The sequence below is a fragment of the Hylobates moloch genome, unplaced genomic scaffold, assembly GCF_009828535.3.
Source record: "Hylobates moloch isolate HMO894 unplaced genomic scaffold, HMol_V3 SCAFFOLD_28, whole genome shotgun sequence".
NCBI classification, from domain to species: domain Eukaryota; kingdom Metazoa; phylum Chordata; class Mammalia; order Primates; family Hylobatidae; genus Hylobates; species Hylobates moloch.
In genome coordinates, this window is record NW_026652303.1 from 1517016 (window position 1) to 1536017 (window position 19002).

The 19002-nt window shown below is 43.4% G+C and overlaps 1 protein-coding gene across 1 annotated transcript in view; it reads right to left on the minus strand.

The window, feature by feature from the left end:
* Positions 1 to 3416: 3416 nt before the first annotated feature.
* The window catches only part of LOC116463161 (estrogen receptor), a 317399-nt gene continuing 301813 nt past the window's right edge, over positions 3417 to 19002 (minus strand). The window contains exons 7-8 of the mRNA XM_032146133.2: positions 12136 to 12319; positions 3417 to 7984 (exon numbers count right to left, since the gene is read on the minus strand). Of these exons, the coding sequence (XP_032002024.1) occupies positions 7750 to 7984; positions 12136 to 12319 (419 nt within the window). The 3' untranslated portion in view covers positions 3417 to 7749. The remainder of the gene's footprint in view (positions 7985 to 12135; positions 12320 to 19002) is intronic.

Below are 19002 nucleotides of genomic sequence, written 5' to 3' on the forward strand. Positions count from 1 at the left end.
GTCAGACTTGAAAATAGCCTGAAAATTGAATGCATTCTGCAGCCACGTGCAGATCCATCGGTGGAGGACAGAAGCCTTGCTGGGTTAGGGTGTTTGAGCCTAGTCATTGGATACACGCTCAGCTGTGGAGATAGGGGCACTCTGAGAAAGCTTAAAAATAAAAACAGGAATAATAATTTAAGAACCTAGCAGAAACATCAGAGGCCAAACAGTAGTAGAGGCAAGTCTCATATATTTAACTCAGGTGAGTTATTTTAAAAATGAATAAAAACAGCAAAATCCAGCACCAGCAACAAGCAGGGAAGAATAAGAATACAGAGTTGCTACAACAGAGTATCTAAAATGTTCAGTTTTCAATAAAAATTAGGACATATGTAAAGAAACAGGGAAATGTGACCTATACTCAGGAATAGCAGAGGTCAAAAGAAACTATGTGTTCCCCAGATGCTGGATTTAGCAAAGACTTCATGTAGCTATAATAAATATGCTTAAATATCTGAAGGAAACCATGTTTAAAGAATTAAAGTATGACAACAATGAATCAACAAATGGGAATTCTCAGGAGACAGAAATAAGTTTTAAAAAATCAATTTTTATTCTGTAGTTGAAATGTACGATAATGGAAATGAAAATTCACTAGAAGAGCTCAACCTCAGATTCAAGAAGGCAGAAGAAAAAAAAACAGTCCCTGGAAGATAAATGAATAGAATTTATGTAATTTGAAGAATAGAGAGGAAAAAAGGCAAAAGAAAATAAATAAATGCTCAGAAATTTGTGAGATTGACATCAAGCATACCAACATATATGTAAAGAGAGTCTCAGCAAGGGAGGGGAGAGATAAAGGGGGAGAAACATTACTTGAAAAAACAATGGCTGAAAACTTCCCAAGTTTGATGAAAAACATCACTTTACACATTCAAGAGGTTCAGTGACTCCCAAGTAGAATATATACAAAAAGATCTACACCTAAACACATTATAGTCATACTGTTCAAAGATAAAAGCAATAAAGAAAAAGTAACCTGTCAGATACAGGTGAGCATCAAAACATGGGTGGCTCTGATTTTGTACTGGAAGCAATGGAGGCCTGAAGGCAATGGGATGACATATACAAAGTGCTGGGCAGGGCATGGTGGCTCACACTTGTAATCTCAGCACCTTCGGAGGCCAAGGCAGGAGCATTGCTTGAGCCCAGGAGTTCAAGACCAGCCTGGGCAACATAATGAGACCTCATCTCTACAATAAATTAATAAATAAACAAACAAAATTAGCTGGGTTTGGTGGTACATGCCTGTAGTTCCAGCTACTCGGGAGGCTGAGGTGGAAGGATCACTTGAGCCTGGAACACGGAGGCTGCAGTGAGCTGAGATTGCGCCACTGCACTCCAGCCTGGGTGAGAGAGCAACACCCTGTCTCGAAAAACAAAACAAAACAAAAAGTGCTGAAAGAAACAAAAACATCAATGACCATCAATCAGGAATTCCACATTCAGAAAAACTACAAACCGCTCTTCAAAAATGAAGGTGGAATTAACATATTACCAGGTAAACAAAGATCAAGATAATTTGTTACTAGTAGACCCACCTTACAAAAAATACTAAATGAATTGCTTCAGGCCAAAAGAAAATGACACCAGACAGTAACTCAAATCCACAGGAAGAAATGAGAGGGGCTGATGGTTGAATAGATCATCAGTGGCCACTGATGTAATTAATCATGTCTATGTAATGAAGCCTCCATAAAAAACCCAGGAGGACAGTGTTGAGAGAGCTTCTAGGTTGGTGAACACTTGGGGCTGTCTGGAAGACGGCGCACCCGGAGAGGACGCGGAGGCTCAAGAGCCTCTCCAGAGGTCGAAGGGTAGAGCTGAAAGTTCCAACCCTTTAATCCCATGGCTGATTCCCAATCCTGAGGTTATCCAGGAGCCCACCAGGGGCTGCCTCATTAGAACCGAAGAAGTTTCTATTGCCCAGGAAATTCCAAGGGATTTGGGAGCTCTGTGTTAGAAACCAGGGTCAAAGACCAAATATTAGAACAAAAGAGCCTCCTAGCACCTCTGTCTACAAGAGTTTTAGAAATTGTCTCAGAAACTGGGGCCAGAGACCAAATATGTATTTCTTATTGTACCATAATATCACTAAAACAACGAAAAGCAGTAAGAACAGAGGTACAAAGACAGGAGGCATGTACAAAACGATAATAACATGGCAAATGTAAATGTAAACATATCCGTCATTCTATTAAATGTAGATGCTCAGACAGGGCAACAATAATTGTGATGAAAATAGCTAACGTGGATTGAGTGCTGACTATGTGCGGTACTATCCTGGGCACTTCACATGTCCGCTCTTGTAATCTTCACAGTACTGCTATAGGGTAAGTGCTATTCTTGTTTCTATTTCAGAAATGAGGAAATCATTGAAAACAGGGATTGAAGAACTTGCCAAGGGAATGCTTGGACAAGAAAATGAATTAGCTTCCTGAAATCCATGTGACTCACACAATAAGAAGACCCTCAAACCATCCTAATAAAGAAATGAGTCCAACGTGCAGTTTCAGAAGACTCTGGAAAGGGAGAAGCAGTGTCAGCCACGGTCCTTCCATACTCTTCATGAGCGAAACATGTGGTCTTCATAAGAACCCTTCCAGGCAGATGTACTGTCATCTCTCTTTACAAGTCAAGAAACTGAGGCCCAGGGAACTTAACTTGCCCAAGGTGATGCCAAAGAAAAAAAAAAGGTAGAATGAAGATTCAAACTGTAATCTAGCTGCAGAGCCTGTGTGAGTATTATGTTGCATCTCAGTAAGTCCTATACCCACCCCCTCCCAATTCATCAGTTAAATCTGAGAAAATGGGTAAAGGAAGCACGCAGGTAGCTCTAAAAAGGGAAGGGAGTCCTGAAATGGAAACCTGGGGTGGGGGTGGACCAATTATTCCTGCTTTACCTTCAGAATGAGGGGGAGGTTTTTAAGCTAATTATATCCTTTCAGATCACTCATTCTTCCATTCACTCATTCATTCATAAATAACCACTCTCAAGCATCCTTCTTCTCCCTCACAGGGAAGGAGTTGGGCCAGGCATTGAAAAAACAGCAACTATGTTTAATGAGCACCTCAGTTAGTCCTCACCACCATCCTGTGAATTAGGTGTTATTATTTATCATCATATTGTTGATAAGGAGGCCGAAACTCTGAAAAATCAATTGCCAATGATCATAAAATTTGTAAGTGGTGAAGCCAAGAATTGAGGCCAGTTCTGCCTGACCACAGTGTCCACACACTTCCTGATACACCTGGGGGTGTTGGGCAGAGGGAGTCAGGTGAGGAGAGGCCTTAGCATTCAGACTCGCTGTGTGTTACAGATCGTTTAACCACCTTGATTTTAGATGATCAGTGGTGAACTGCTAGCAAGAAGCGGAGCTTACAAAAAACAAACTTGTTGTCTTTAGTTTAATTCTTTATTTGAACATCAAATAGGTTGAGAAAATTGTTTACAGGTGCTCGAGCATCCCGCTGGATTCTTTTTCAAAGTGCAAAAGAGGTTTACAAGTGTGTTTCATTAAACAAAGCAAAGCTGCGACAAAACCGAGTCACATCAGTAATAGTATGCATCAGCAAAAGGGCATATTAATCCATCAAACACAATTTGGCATTTGAGCCTTTTCCCATAAAACAAGAGCTCTACACTGAAGAGTATGTAGTGCACAAAAAGCATTGTTTATCACCTGTGAGAGAACAGAAACTGGCATAATGTCACTTATTAATTCAAGTCTCTATAACCAATGACCTCTCTGTGAATGCAAAGGGGTCTGTGTCTCAGGCACCTGCTCATGGGACAATATGTTGTTTCTAGGGTGCACAGCTCTAAACACACACACTGATGATGGGTTTGGAACATGGCAGCATTTACATATTTTTAAAGTTCAGGCACAATTGGATGCAAAAAAAAGAATAGAAATTTTTCTTGAATCTCAAAAGACAGTGCAAAATTGAAGTGCCATAATAGAGGCAGCAATTACTTAGAAAACAATTTTAAATGACTAAAAACGAGGCCACACTTTAATTCAATTGGAAAGGAAATGCAGTTGGAAACAGAGCATAATTAATGCTACTGAAAAGATGGATATTTGGGACCACAGTTCATTTGCTCCAGTTGAGAGTAAGTTTTCAGGGGATTAACCTGGGAATGGTGCAGAGTAATCTAGATCACGCTCCCAAGACCTGCACCAAAGAGAATTATGGTTGCCTTTCGAGCTACTGTATGACTCTATTTGCCTTTCACATAACTAGCTTCCCCAAGCAGATCTGCCTGTGAATATTAGACATTACTATGGTGTTAGTGATCATTCCCAGTACCCACAGTCCATCTCATAATTGGAAAGTATGAATAGGAAAGGATTTGTAATCAGTGTCATGCAGGGGAAGGAGTATTCTAAGCCAATGGCCTAAATCAATGGCCATTTCAGTGTATAAGATTTCAAGGTGCGAACACCTTAATGTGATCAAAAGTAAATTATCAGTAAGTCCCTTATTTGTTCAGCCCCCAAAAGGCATGGGCTATGGCGTGGTTAAACATATCTGCAAGGTTACTAGGGAAATCAAATCAAAGACTGCACTTCCTTAGGGGTTAGATTTTGCAACCTACATTGATAGGGTCTTCTCTTTGGATGACCTAGCCTCTCCTAATTGCTGCATGATGGCATTACAGAATCATTACGGCAAGCTAGGCAATGGCGAAAAGAAACACAGACCACTAGCTATTCCATGGACTTTACTGCTGATGTTGTTCTTTCTTCTCTAGAACTGAAGCTGCCATTTTAGAAATGGCTGTAAATGGAGCTAGTTGATTTGTGGTCTCCAGGGCAGAAGTGGACTCTACTGAACCCTGGTGCACACCCCAGGTGCCAGAATTAACCATTTTCCTCCAAATACTTTCAATACTCTTCTTAATATATTTGCCATTCCCCAGATTCCTGAATCCACTTCCCCACCATACCTGAGCCCCCAGATAAATCACATCTTCTAAATTTTAACTTGCCTCAGAGTGGGGGAAAGCAGAGGCAAGAGTTTTTCTTCATCATGTTCCTATACCCAATACCAACATCAGCCAGAAAATATCTGCTGTCCATTAGTGGCACTTCAAGTAAAAATACAAGGAGATTTCCAAAGTTGCTGGAGACCCCTGGGCGAACATTTCAATCATCTGATGTTCTCTGCCCACTTCAAATGTAGTAGTATCTTAACATGAATACAAGCACATTGGATGAATAATGTAAAACCTTCCACTGTATAATTGTTTGGCTTTAGCTGGTATTACATCATCTAGTCCTAGAAAAATTTTTTTGTTTTATTTTAATTTTTTTAAAAGAAAATCTAAGTATAAACATTAAAAAGAACCCACTGACCCATTAGCTACTGTCCAAAAATATTACTACTGATATTTTGGTAAAAGCAAAATTAGCTGCCCTGAATAATTTTCTTTTTCAGGCATAATCTTTGCTACATAAGATTGTCTGTCATTCAATATCCAACAATAGGCATCAGGATTAGTGCTATTTTGTCTACTGTGGATACAAAAGTTGATATGAAATGTGATCTTCATTTAAATGAATAATCACCAGGCTTTAGGCATAAATGACTGTATACATGACAAGGTAGCTTGAAAAGTATACAAAAAAAAAACTAAATATTTTTCCTTGGTTTTTGCATGTTAACCCAGTCAAATTAAATCCAGAACAGAATTACTACATTCAATTGTCTGATAAACAAGCAATGTAATTTCAAAAAAATATATATTATACTATATAAGGTGCTTCTTAAACTAAGGTGCTTCTTAAACAAACAGTAACAAAAGAATTATGTTCTTAAACATATCCTTAACAGAGATACATAAAATTGTCCCCAAATTTAAGTGCACATAAAAACTTTTTTTTTTTTTTTTTGCCCTCCCAGATTCTCAGTCCTTTGGTGATCACTTAACTGGACAATCAGAAATTAATGAAATCCACTTTTCCAAACAAGACATACCAAGAGAAGCCCGAGCAGCTCACCTGGGTCATTGGCTGACACAGACACCACCTCTCAATAGAGTTTCAATTATAGACAATAAGGTCACCCAGAGGAAAATAAACATTCTTTTTTGTGAAGAAAAAGGAAGTAACCCATAATTGTGCTAGAGAAGCAAAGGCCCAGGGAAGGCTGCGCTGTGGCTGGAATGAGCCTTTCTTTTTTAGCCTATAGGTCAAAGGAAATTGAAGGAAATGAGCTGGCAGGAGTGGAGGCGGTAGGGAGCGGGGCTGCGGGGGAGGAAGGGGGAGGATTTTCATCCCCGAACCAAACCCTGATTTTGAATTAGCTCTGAACAACCAAGGGCATATGTAATCTGACCAGGCCCCAGTCAGCCTGAGTAGTGACAGCAACGGTCCCCATCCTCCTCCCGTGCCCCAGGTGCTGGGCCAATTGTAGGAACACAGCTGTCTACAGCAGCTGTGACAGCTGCTTCTTCCAACCAGGGCCACGCTGGGAAATGAAGAAGAGCTGGACTACCCCAGGGATCCCAGGGCACCCCCAAGGGCAATGCGGGGTCTGCAAGGAATGTTCCTAGGTAGCTGCAGCCTGTGGCAGGGCCACCCTGAGCAAGTCTGGCTGTGCCTCAGAACTGTATCCAGTTTCTGCCCTACTTTCCCTCTTGTTCTCTAGCAGCCACAACAATCCTGCACAAGTACTGTTCAGCTCCATGCCCCAGGACTAAATGCATCACCAGGGCCCCTGCTCCTTTCAACTACCCTTTACCCTCATCATGCATCACCACAGTGAACAGTTCACCCCTGTGTAAGGCACACACACGCTGGGAAGATCCAAGTACAGCGCCCATCGGAACAGGTCCTGAAGCTGACCTTACTGCAAGTTCAGGGAGGGAGGGCTTTCTTTTGTAACACAAAAATAAAAACAAAAATCAGGAACTTATCCCTTATACAGGGAGACTTAACTAAGATCAACTTGCTGCTCTCCATAGGTCCATGGAAGGCATGAATTAACTGGAACCCATGACCGGAAAGCCAGAGGCACAGCTTTCAGCACATCTGAAGCTGCATTGTATCAAGTTAAAATAGTCTTGCCAACTAGGGGATCTGCCTTCCCTGTGTGCCCCTTGTATTCCTATAGGGGAAATGAATTGACAATCACCAGATATTCTGCTACAGTCATATAAAAGCTTTAAGGTGTACCACTTTCATAAAAGGATGCATTGCCATAGGAATACAAGAGGGTGCTATAATAAACTCTTGACCTAGCTTTCTCCAAGTCACCAATTAGAGAAGCCACTTTAAATTCTTTGCTGTGGCTTATTCTTAGAGCCATTTAAAAAGTGCTTATCCGAGGTGCAATGTCTACTCTCCAGGCCTGGGTCTCGACAAGTAGCTTAAATGCACAGAGTCATCTGAGCCCCAACCCATAGACTGAGTTCAGCTGTGAAGAGCTACAGGAATCCTCACGCTTAGTAACATAGCAAAGGGGGAAGAGAGCTGTTACAAAGATTTAGCCCTGGAATCCCTTTGGCTGTTCCCAACAGAAGACAGAAGATGTGCCACTAAGAACTGAGCAAGCAAATGAATGGCCACTCATCTAGAAAGCCATTGGTGTTGGATGCATGCCGGAGTGTATGCAGGAGACAGAATTTGGCTAAAGTGGTGCATGATGAGGGTAAAATGCAGCAGGGATTATCTGAACCATGTGGGAGCCGGGGAGCTCTCAGACTGTGGCAGGGAAACCCTCTGCCTCCCCCGTGATGTAATACTTTTGCAAGGAATGCGATGAAGTAGAGCCCGCGGTGGCCAAGTGGCTTTGGTCGGTCTCCTCCATGGGCGCCCCTCCACGGCTAGCGGGCACATGTAGGCGGTGGGCGTCCAGCATCTCCAGCAGCAGGTCATAGAGGGGCACCACGTTCTTGCACTTCATGCTGTACAGATGCTCCATGCCTTTGTTACTGTGGGTGGGAAGACACAGAGAGGACCACTTTAGAGCCAACTCGAGCCCCAGGGGTGCTGAAATCCCTAGAAGGGGAAGGAAGAGGAACTCCAAAGACACTTAGCAGCCAATCTTTCTTCCTGTTTAAAGACCCACTTTAGGATGGGAGCTGGGAAAGCTGAGGGCTTTCAGAAGCCCTAATCTGGAACTCATGGCCGTGTGGTTTTCATTTTCCACCTTCTACGAGGGCGTCCCCACCCTCACACGCCCCCTGCAGCCACTTTCAGGGTATTTGCTATGCAGGTGACTTCCATGGCCCTCCGCGGCCTCAAATGAGATCCTATTCCCCTCCAATAGGATCTAAATGCATTCAAATAGGATCGCCAATGCATCTAAAAAGAGAACAGGAGATATTCAGCCAAGCAGGAGTGGATATTTTAAATGCGTAAAGCAAAGCAGTTCAAGACGCTCCATTGTTAAATCTCTCACGTCACTTCCCATTTAACTCAGAATACAATCTAAATGTCTTTCCATGTTCTACAAGGCCCAACTGGTCCAGCTTCCATCCATGTCTCCAAACTCTTCCTGCCTGTCTCCCCTAACCCACTCTCCAGAGCCACACTGATTTTTGTGCTGCTCTTAAAGGAACTAAGCTCCCCCAAGACTTAGGGGACCTACACTTGCTGTTCCTACTTCCTGGGATGAACCTTCCTCCGGTCTTCAAATGCCGCCTCCTCAGAAAGGCCTACCGCTACCCAGTGGCAACAGCCTCAAGCCTCCGCAGTCTCAGCCTTCCTCCTTCACACTGTTCTGTTTTTCTTAGCACACTTATCACTACCTGAAATTCTCCCTTTTATTTATTTGTGTTTATTCTCCCCGCCTCCAAACACACACGTCCAGACACTCACACCCTCAGTGCGAATTCCTAGAGAAGCAGGCTTTATCCTGTCCCCCGCTAGGCCTCAAACAGTGCCCAGAGCTCAGTTCATGTTTAGGAAAACAAGAGGGGAAATAGGCAGGGGGAAATGGGCAGAGGGAAACGTAGGCAAATGGCATTCTCCTTTCCCTACTCTCCTCCTCTGTTCTCCTCCACTAGCCACAATTCTGCTGCTCCACCACACTACTGGTGGCGGGTGTGGGGAGGAGAACAACTATTATCTAGTTTGAAATTTCTTTTAAAAGAAATATGTATCATGAGTAGCAGGGCCAAGAGAATGTCTTAGAAAAATTTACATTTTTAGTAGGGGAAAATTCAGCTCAAGTTGGAGACCTGCCATGAAAACACAATATCAAAGCTATTGAGGGCCTACAACATCGTCTAAATTACTTGTTTAAGTGTTACTTTTTTTTCTTTCATTTAAAATGCTATAAAAGTTAAATGCCCCCTGGATCTGCCACTGTGTTCCTCATGCAACCTGATGATTCACGTTTACAGTCAGATGAAATCTGATACTAAATTCTCTGAGTAGCAACATATGGCTGGGGCCAAGCTTACTTAACAAAATAGACTTCTGTGATTTAGAATGGCTGCAGTGAGGAACCAAAATATTATTATTATTACAATTGTGTGTGTGTGTGTGTGTGTGTGTGTGTGTGTATATGTGTGTGTGGGTCAGAGAGAGACAGAAGGAGAGAGAGAAAGAGAAGCAACCTCTCTCCAGTTTTTCACATGATTCCAACAGAAACTGCCCTCTGCCAGACGTGGCCAGTAAAATCAGCCAGGGTTGTATATTTAGTGCAAATTTACTTAGTATTAACTAATTAGGCTTGCTAATGCTGACAAGCAGTTAATGGATTTGAAAATTCAGCAATTCCTTTCAACAAATAAAAACACCCAACTGCAATGCGTTGAATCTACAACATCCCTGAAATTCCCAGCTCAGAGTCAAAGCTAATAGTTTCCTCCAGGGTAAGGTTATTCTCTCAGCCAGAGTTTTTGGCATCTAATCCACTCACGGCTTCCCTCTCTATAATACTCATCAAAAGAAAAAGACAGGGAAGACTGGAAATGTATACTCTGAATGCAGTCACCTACTCTACCTGACAGACGTGATTCCTTCGTCTGTTACACAGGGATCCTTGGGGAACCCTGAGAACAGAGATTGCAATCACCTTCTTACCAAGTAGAAGCCAAATTCACAGGGCAGGGAAAAGCCTGCCATGAGCCATTTGTTCATCCATTCATTCCCCCATTTCTTTGTTCACTCACTCAGTAGTAATGTTGCGGGCATACACCATATGTAAGTTTTCACATATGGCACTGTGAGGGATACAAAGAAAATAAGATACATCTATTTTCCCAGGAGCTAATAATTTTTTAAGGTTGTCTCTGGAAAGGGTGGTGCCTGGGACTTTAATGGAGCAAACTCCTTGCCATTTGAATCACAGTCTAAGGATTTGAAGGTCCCTTAAAAATGATCGAATCCAACCTCCTTAAGACATCATAGGCCTTCCCTCATAGCCACTAAGAGAAGGAATCTGTTTCATTCCTAGGGTCCTGGTGTAACCCCAAGGTCATGTAGGCTTCATCACCCATGAGTACCTGTCCTTTTAGTGATACCACTTGACATCGTCGTTGTGGCTTCATCACCCATTGGCACCTGTCCTTCTAGTGTCATCACTTTGAATCATTGTTGTGGTCCTGCTGGAGTCTGCAATAAATAACCCAGCAGACTCCCCATCTCTTCCCTGCAGATGAGGTCTACTTATGGGAATGGTATCCACTAAGCTTTTGGCTAGCCAAATTACAGGACAACGGAATGGAAATGAGGCCACTTTCACCTTTTGGCATAGAAAGACTCTATTTTCTCTGCTGATATCCTTCCTTAGCTCTTACAGAAAACATTTGTTGAGTATTTACTATGTGCTGTGCATCGTGCTAAGTGATATCGGGTAAGCAAGCCATATTGCAATGATGGCTCCCAGAGTTGTCAGTCTAAATGGGCAGAAAAATAGTAAAATGGGCGGTAACCATAGGGAAGAACAGAGTGTAAGTTCCAACTAGGTCTTAAGGATTAGGAGATGCTTCCTGCAAGGAGTGAGATCTGAGCTATGATAGGTTAGATAATCGCTCAGAAATAGTCACGCCCCCGGCAACATGTCCGTCTTTGACTCTGGACACCCCACATGCTTGCTTGGCCAATGAAATGTCAGTGGACATGAGTGAAAGAAAAGAGTAAAATGCACCTGCACAAACAGGATCACTTTCTCATGCCTCTGCCGTGGCGATGAGAACATGTCCCAGCTAACATGTGGGTACAAGGAGGATAGGAGATATGAGGCATAGAGCAGAGTCACCCTGGCCTCAGGCAGCTGCCTCCCAGATGTGTGAGGGAGCCCAGCTGAGGTCAGGAGGGCTGCCCGCCAATCTGCAGCCTGAAGAAGAACCTTCCCCAGATGACTCATCCAACAGTCAGCTATTATGGCTAGAGCTCAGACATGAGGAAGTCCTCGTAAGCTAAGTAAGGGCTGAATCATAAGGAGTACTAAAAACAAAGTGAAAGGGTTTATACTTTTATCTAAAAGCAATGAGAACTTAAGGGTTTTAAGCAGGAGGATGACATCCGATTTGGTTCTAGAATGATCACTCTGGACACATCGTGGAGAATGATCTAGAAAGGATCTAGATTACAGGCAGGGATACATGTCCGGTGGCTGGCACAGAAAATGATGGTGGCTTAGACTAGGGTAATGGCAAAATGGGGGTGACAAGAAGGGGTTCAACATGTATGAAGGAGTCAACATTGACTCTCCGTGAGGCATCTGGCCCCAGGGTCTCTCATTTAGGATATCTAAGTGTACACAGGGACCAGAACAGACGTACCCAGTGTCTTCAGGGGATGTGTACGCTCACAGACTTCTCTTGATTGGCTCCCCCCTCCTATTTGCACACTGAACCCAATCTCTAAACCCCTGCCCCAAAGCACATGCTTTAAACCAAGCGTAAGTATCGCTTCCTCTATGCTTTCTCTGACACTTGCCCTGTGACCCTCGCAGATTTAAAACCTCTCTCTTCTGTCTTCCTATAGCATTTATGCTTATTCTGTGCCAGGAACTGTCACAAGTGCACTCTCCAAATGCAGGCACCAGTCCTTCCCGGCCAGCTGTCACATAGGTTTGGGGGCATGTTTTCTTTATGTCTCTCCTGTAGGAAGCCCACAGATGCCTCACCTCATGTGCCTGATGTGGGAGAGGATGAGGAGGAGCTGGGCCAGCCGCCGGTGCTGCTGCTGCAGGGTCAGGCCTGCCTTGGCCATCAGGTGGATCAAAGTGTCTGTGATCTTGTCCAGGACTCGGTGGATATGGTCCTTCTCTTCCAGAGACTTCAGGGTGCTGGACAGAAATGTGTACACTCCTGAATGCGCAGAGAGAGAGTGAGAGAGAGAAGCTCAAAGAGGATGAGGTCTAGGAGACCCAGAGTGTTCATGGGATGTAATAATGAGCCAGTGCCCTTCCTCAGCACAGTAGTCTAGCAATGCGGATGCTCTGGACCCATTTGAAACCGAGTTACAATGTAAAATTCCTAATGCATATGCAAGTCTCAGAGCACCAGCAAACCAAAGGGGGCTCCTTTGTGTGAGCCATGACCCAGAAAGGGGCTGTTAGCCTTGGGGCCTGTCATGGTAACATGGGCCACCTTTTCTCAGACAGGTCTGACACCAACATGAATTGTCCATGTAATGTAATTGACCATGTAACTGACAACCCTGTGAGCAGCCACGGTTGTTCCTTTTCACATCAAGAAACAAAAGGGCAGAGAAAGTCACTAACCTGCTAGGGAACTCGGATAGTAGGTAGGCAGAGCTTAGATGAGACCCAATCTGCTGACTCCACATGTGGTAATGATAAAGGAGACGCTCTCTCGGGAGATGTGTGAAACTCGTGGTGAGATTCAGAGACAGAGTGATGAGCGATTGGCTAAGTGACTGGAAGGTGATTTTTCCAGGTAGGATTTCTGTTTTAGATCAAGTTTGAAGTCTAAGCACTTTTAAGCCTCAGCAGAAAAGTTTATGATGTGGATGGGTATAGGCCACCTTGAAAACCGCTGTTTTTTACGGCCACGTAAGTTTTTCCTCTCTTGCCTATTTTCTGAAATAGATCCTGCTCTCTGGGCCCCACAGATAGATCCAGGACAGAAAGTGAGACCATCGCAGCGCCTGGTGCTTCTGGATAGCCTCGAGCCAGAAAATAAGAGCCTATTTCTGAGATTGTATATGAGGTTGTGAGACAACAGTCTAGCGTTGCTAAACTGGGAGGATGAGAATACAGGGCTCTGAATGGCCCTCTTCCCAGCACATGGAACTCCTGTCTGCAGAAAGGAAACTACTGACAACAAGCAGAGGTGATAGTGTGGCGGGTGAATGAGGGAGAGAGAGAGAGAGAGAGAGAGAGAGAAGAGATCCAGGTAGCAGGTAGTAGTCACAAGGTCTTAGTTTTTTTTTGTTTGTTTGTTTGTTTGTTTTGAGACAGAGTCTCACTCTGCCACCCAGGCTGGAATGCAGTGGCGCAATCTCAACTCACTGCAACCTCTGCCTCCCAGGTTTAAACAGTTCTCTGCCTCAGCCTCCCAAGTAGCTGGGATTACAGGAGCCCGCCACCACACCCAGCTAATTTTTGTGTTTTTAGTAGAGATGGGGTTTCACCATCTTGGGCAGGCTGGTCTCGAACTCCTGACCTTGTGATCCACCTGCCTCGGCCTCCCAAAGTGCTGGGATTATAGGCGTGAGCCACCACGCCCGGCCAAGGTCTTAGTTCTTACATTTTTTTCACTTGACCTTTGAGCTTTCATATAGCCTTCCTAACACATGTATCAGTGAATCCCCTTTTTGCTTAAGATAGTGTGAGTTGGATTTCTGTCGCTTGTAACTGAAAAAATTCTATTACAAGAGGTTGAGACCTCAACCCAAGGACAGGAAGAAAATGAGTGACAGTGAAGTAAGAAGTATTGAGAACAAGAGATGGGCAGGATGGAACAGGCTTTTTTGGGACTACAAGGATGCATTTTCTAACACTGCAGCGATAAGCTCCATCCTGCCTAATCACACCACCTTGCAGGGAGGAGATGACGGTATTTTTTTTTTCCAGATTATGTGTATTTATACTAACACTTTTTGGTCATACCACTTATTCAGCCCACTGACCATCTCACAGACAAATTCCTTCTCCTCCCCTCTCCCTTTCCTCATCAGCACCTTCAAGAGCTAAAGGCTCCCAAGTTTATCAATCCCTGACTTTATGCGGATAACATGGTGACAAGTTACTGCTCACGTACCAGTTTGTAGGCTGGGAATGGGAGAAACATCTACACAGAGGAACTCATAGTAAACAGAGTGGTAACTGCCCAGAATGGAAAATGGCTAAGGTTTAAAACTAACGTAACAATAACAACAAACCAGAATGGTGGGGATCTTGGTTTCCACGCAGTTGAATAGGATAATGTAGCTTTTGGTACCCTGGGGCACCTTGATCTAAAGCAAACAGCACAGAATGAGTAAACAGCAGAGAGACAGCAGATTAAGAAGGAAATTGCTGAATTACTTCACTTATGTTCCATGTGGGCTGTTGGTAGAGAAAGAATGTGTCTATCAGAAAAATGGGCAAGCCTCCCATGGCCGTGGTGTTGGCCTGGAGGTGGCAGATAGCAGAGGGTGTGAGCTGGGAGGTTAGGGCTAGGAGGGCCTCAGCTTACCTCCCCTTGTCTCTGCCTCTCACAGTCCTCTGTGTCATCATACCCAGTGCAGCCTCACATCCCCTAGAGCCCCTGCCTCCGGCTGGATATCCTAGGAACCCGCCCAAGCCACAGCACTGAGTTAGACCAACTTGGATGATGCACTTTCTACCAATTTCCTTTTTTGTTCCCACCCAGGATGCCGGCCTCATTCACCAATAATCCCTTTCTTGTTCAAGAAAACCACAGAATGGAGACTCAAACAGCTTGGATGTTCCTGCCTGGAAAGGTGACATGTGTGCATCTCTTCTCTTCTTATTGTTTGCACGGTGTGAAGGCACACTGTGCTGGGACCTCAGCGACCCCGAGAGTCAGCATTTCACCATGACCTTGCCAATGGAGGTCAAAGACATGGCACTCGGCCTCTGGGGAGTGACTTTTTTCTTGGGCTGCCAATGTTCCATCTTCCTTAAGGTGTGTGTGGGTTCCTTCATCCAGCATGCACTTACTGAGAACCTAGTATGTGCATGACTATGCTAAGGATTCCAAGCCTTACTTCCTTTCAAGTGTTAATATTTTAAGAGCAGATATTGCCTGCAGAGAGAGAATGTTCTTAACACGGACTCTCAGGATGCAGGCCATTTGCAGAACAAGCCTGTTTTTCTAGTCCTGTTTTGGCATCAATACAGCTTATCATCTCATCCTTGTCAGCAGATGCTTCCTAGTTGTGCAAATATACTGAGAAATAAAAATAGGTCCTGATGAAATGCCAATAGTTGACAACAGCAGCCATCTTCTTTCTGGACTTTTCTGGCAAAATGTGGTCCATGTTTGCTGCCTGTTGCCCTTCAGGGGCCATTTGGGAGAAACAACAGAAATTCAGATTCCCAGAATGCTTCGTGTGCTTTGGCAACCACTGCAAGAGCAAAACAGGGCTGCTGGTAATTTCCATATCCCAGGTGATCTCTCCCACCCTGGATGGCCACACCACTGTGCCCAGCAGCACAGAGCAAGTGAGCAGACAGTGTGGACCCTCAAAAATATTATCGCAACACGGTAGGCTTTTGCAGCTCTGGAGATTGCTCCAAATCCCAAAGATGGAAACAAGAAAAAATCTATATGTCATTATCCAGTCTTGAGGTGCTGTCAGCAAATCTGAGCTTCTAGGCATTCTGGATCTTGTAGCCAATAAGGGGATATTTAGGAAGAGTCTGGGGAAACTGAGTGGTACAAATGAAAGGGGAGGAAGCCACTAGGACACCCCCATGTACAAGACATCTCAACCCAGTCTCTTGCTCTCTCCGTCTCCCTCACTCTCAATTCTGCTGTCCCTCACCTTCTCTCATTTTGCTAGGACATTCTCCCTTCCTTTTCCTCTTTCCATCTTCACCCCAGAGGAACTCCCTTTTCCATTTCTCAGCACCTTTCTAGATAATGGAGTCTTCCAGAAACTGGAGGAGTTGTGCTGTACACTGCAGTGCCTGTGCCGTGTGGCTGTGCCCAAAAGGAAGCTCTAGTACAACTAGGGGTCCCCTTGCCATGGGCCTCCATGGAGATGGGGGACACGCCTAAGTGTCCCTGGAGAAGTGAGAGATGCTGATGCCTATGGCTTACCAGATGCTTGAGGACAAACTCTTCAAGCCGGGCCAGATTTTCTTTCTGGCTGGAGACAGTCTTTCATTCTATCACATCTTGATCAAAAACAGAATGACTCAAAGGAAAAAGTGAAGAAAATTCCTCAAGTCACAATTTAAGTAGTCTGGACCAGAAAGCTGCCACTCAGCTTGGAGAAGGAGGAGCTTTCAGCATTCTCAGAGGTCCTAGGGATGAGTCACACATCAGCCTTTCGGGTGCCCTGCCAGGGACTCATTCTACAACCAAATAGCGTGCTTGCTCAAAAGTGCCACCGAAGCTGACCGTCCAATGAACACCATGTTTGTTGTACGCTTCTCCTATGATTGTGGTTCTTTTGTGGTTCTGGGAGTGGCACTGTCCCTAACAGGGTGTTTGGACAGCCCGAGGCTGCTGCTGCCACTTCGTGGAAGGGACTGTACTGGATGTCCTACAATGTGCAAGACAGTCTCAAACAATGAAGGATTTGTTCCAGTTCCTTTGCCTCTCAAATGCCCTACTGAACTAAATCTACTACAAATAAAAATCTAAAGTGGCTGGGTGCAATGGCTCATGCCTGTAACCCAGCACTTTGGGAGGCCGAGGCAGGCAGATCACTTGAGGTGAGGAGTTCAAGACCATTCTGGCCAACATGGTGAAATCCTGTCTCTACTAAAAATACAAAAATTAGTCAAGTGTGGTGTCAGCTGCCTGTAATCCCAGCTACTCGGGAGGCTGAGGCAGGAGAATCGCTTGGACCTGGGAGGTGGAGGTTGCAGTGAGCCGAGATCGCACCACTGCACTCCAGCCTGGGTGACAGAGTGAGACTCCATCTCAAAAAAAAAAAAAAGTAGTGAAAAGTTTTGAAAAGCGTTCACATGGCTGTGCCCAAAAGGTCCAGTATATGAATTGGTTATAGAGAAGGAAGTTTAAATGGAATATATTTTCTCCAAATTATTAAATAGCTTATTCACTTTATGCAATTTGGCAATTCAATGTATTATGTCAGCTTTTCAACCATGCATTTAATTGAAATGATTTCAGTGCAGTTGAACAGGTACTACAAAAACAATACAACTGGATGTAAATATGTAGAGAGGAGATGTAAGACTACTAAATAAAATTAGAGCCAACAGTTACAAAATAGTATACATCAATGAAATATTGTTATTGCCTCCTATATGTTTTAAAATAAATTTGTAACGTGATAAGAAATCCATTTTTGTGCAATGTACATATTAAAATTATTTTGAGGTTTATATCTCTCTGTTTTACATTGACATCACCTCCAGAGTTTTCCTACACTCTTCCTGATAGCCTCTTACATGTTTTTTTGTTTGTTTGTTTCTTTTTCCAATCCATCTTGTCTTCTCCGTTGCTCATCCAAAGGATATAATCTCCAAGGCCTTGTTAAGTTCTGGAGACTGATTGAATATTTGCCTTGAATGTAGTGGGATATTAAGATAGGATAAAAGTTTCTATCCATTTTGGCTCTTTTTCGTCTTATAACAAAGGGAATCACTTTGACAATACACTTATAACAAAGCCAGACTCATTTGCAAAATTACTTCATTTTTTATTCTTCTTTCACTTCCACAGTCTTTCAATTTTCTTGGCATGTGTTTTAGCCCATTATCTGTTGTTTATAACAGAATACCTGAAACTGGATAATTTACAAAGAAAAGGAATTCATTTCCTACAGTTATGGAGGTTGAGAAGTCCTAGGTCAAGGGGACACATTGGGTGAGGGCCTTCTTTCTGATAGGGACTCTGCGGGGTCCCGAGGTGGCTCACATGGCAAGGAGGCTGAGTGTGCTAGCACTCTTCCTTCTCTTATAAAGCTACCAGTCCCATTCCTGGGATAATTCATTGACCCATTAACCCATTATTCCGTGAATGGTTTCAACCACTCATGAGCACAGAACCTTCTTGAACCAATCACCTCTTAAAGGGCCCACTTCTCAATACTGCCACATTGGGGATTAAATTTCAACATGAGTTTTGGAAGGGACAAACATTCAGACCACATGGTAGCATATTTTTACTAATCAATTAATTTTTTTCTCTCCTTTTATCATACACAAATAGGTTGTTTAGTTTTTAGTTTTCTCAATCTGGTGTCCATCTCTTGCTCTACTTTTTCATATGCCTGTACTTCTTGGACAAAAAGCCTCTGATCATCTTCTCATATCCAAACATTCATTATAAGTACATATAAGTATTGTATTACTTTATTATGTTTCCTACTTTAGTCAAGCTTGGGCATCTGCATTGAAATATATATCATTTTATTTTAGTATAGTTTAATATTATTTCTCCTTTATATGATGGTTATAAAATACATTAAATTTTTAATTATATGTACAGGTAAATTATTACTATTTGTTTCATTTAAGAGTAGTCAAAGGAACATGTATGTTTTATTAGACTGGTAGTTTGTTACTGGCAATTCAAGGAGATTTTTCTCTTAAGGTTTGTGAATCTCAAACTTGTCTGTCTCTCAGAATCTCCTGTGGAGTTTTACAAGATGCAGCTGTCAGCTTCCATCCAAACCTGATGATTGGAAGCTGAGGGTGGAGCCCTGACACCAGTGCTTTTAAAAAACTCTCCATTAACAGCCAGGATGATGAATCACGAGACTATCTTAGCTTCTTTGTACTGTGGCTATTAAAATGTAAACTCTTGAAAACATGGACTGTATCCTTGTTTTGTGAAAAGAGCCCTTTCACAATGCTACAATGACTTTTTTTTTTTTTTTT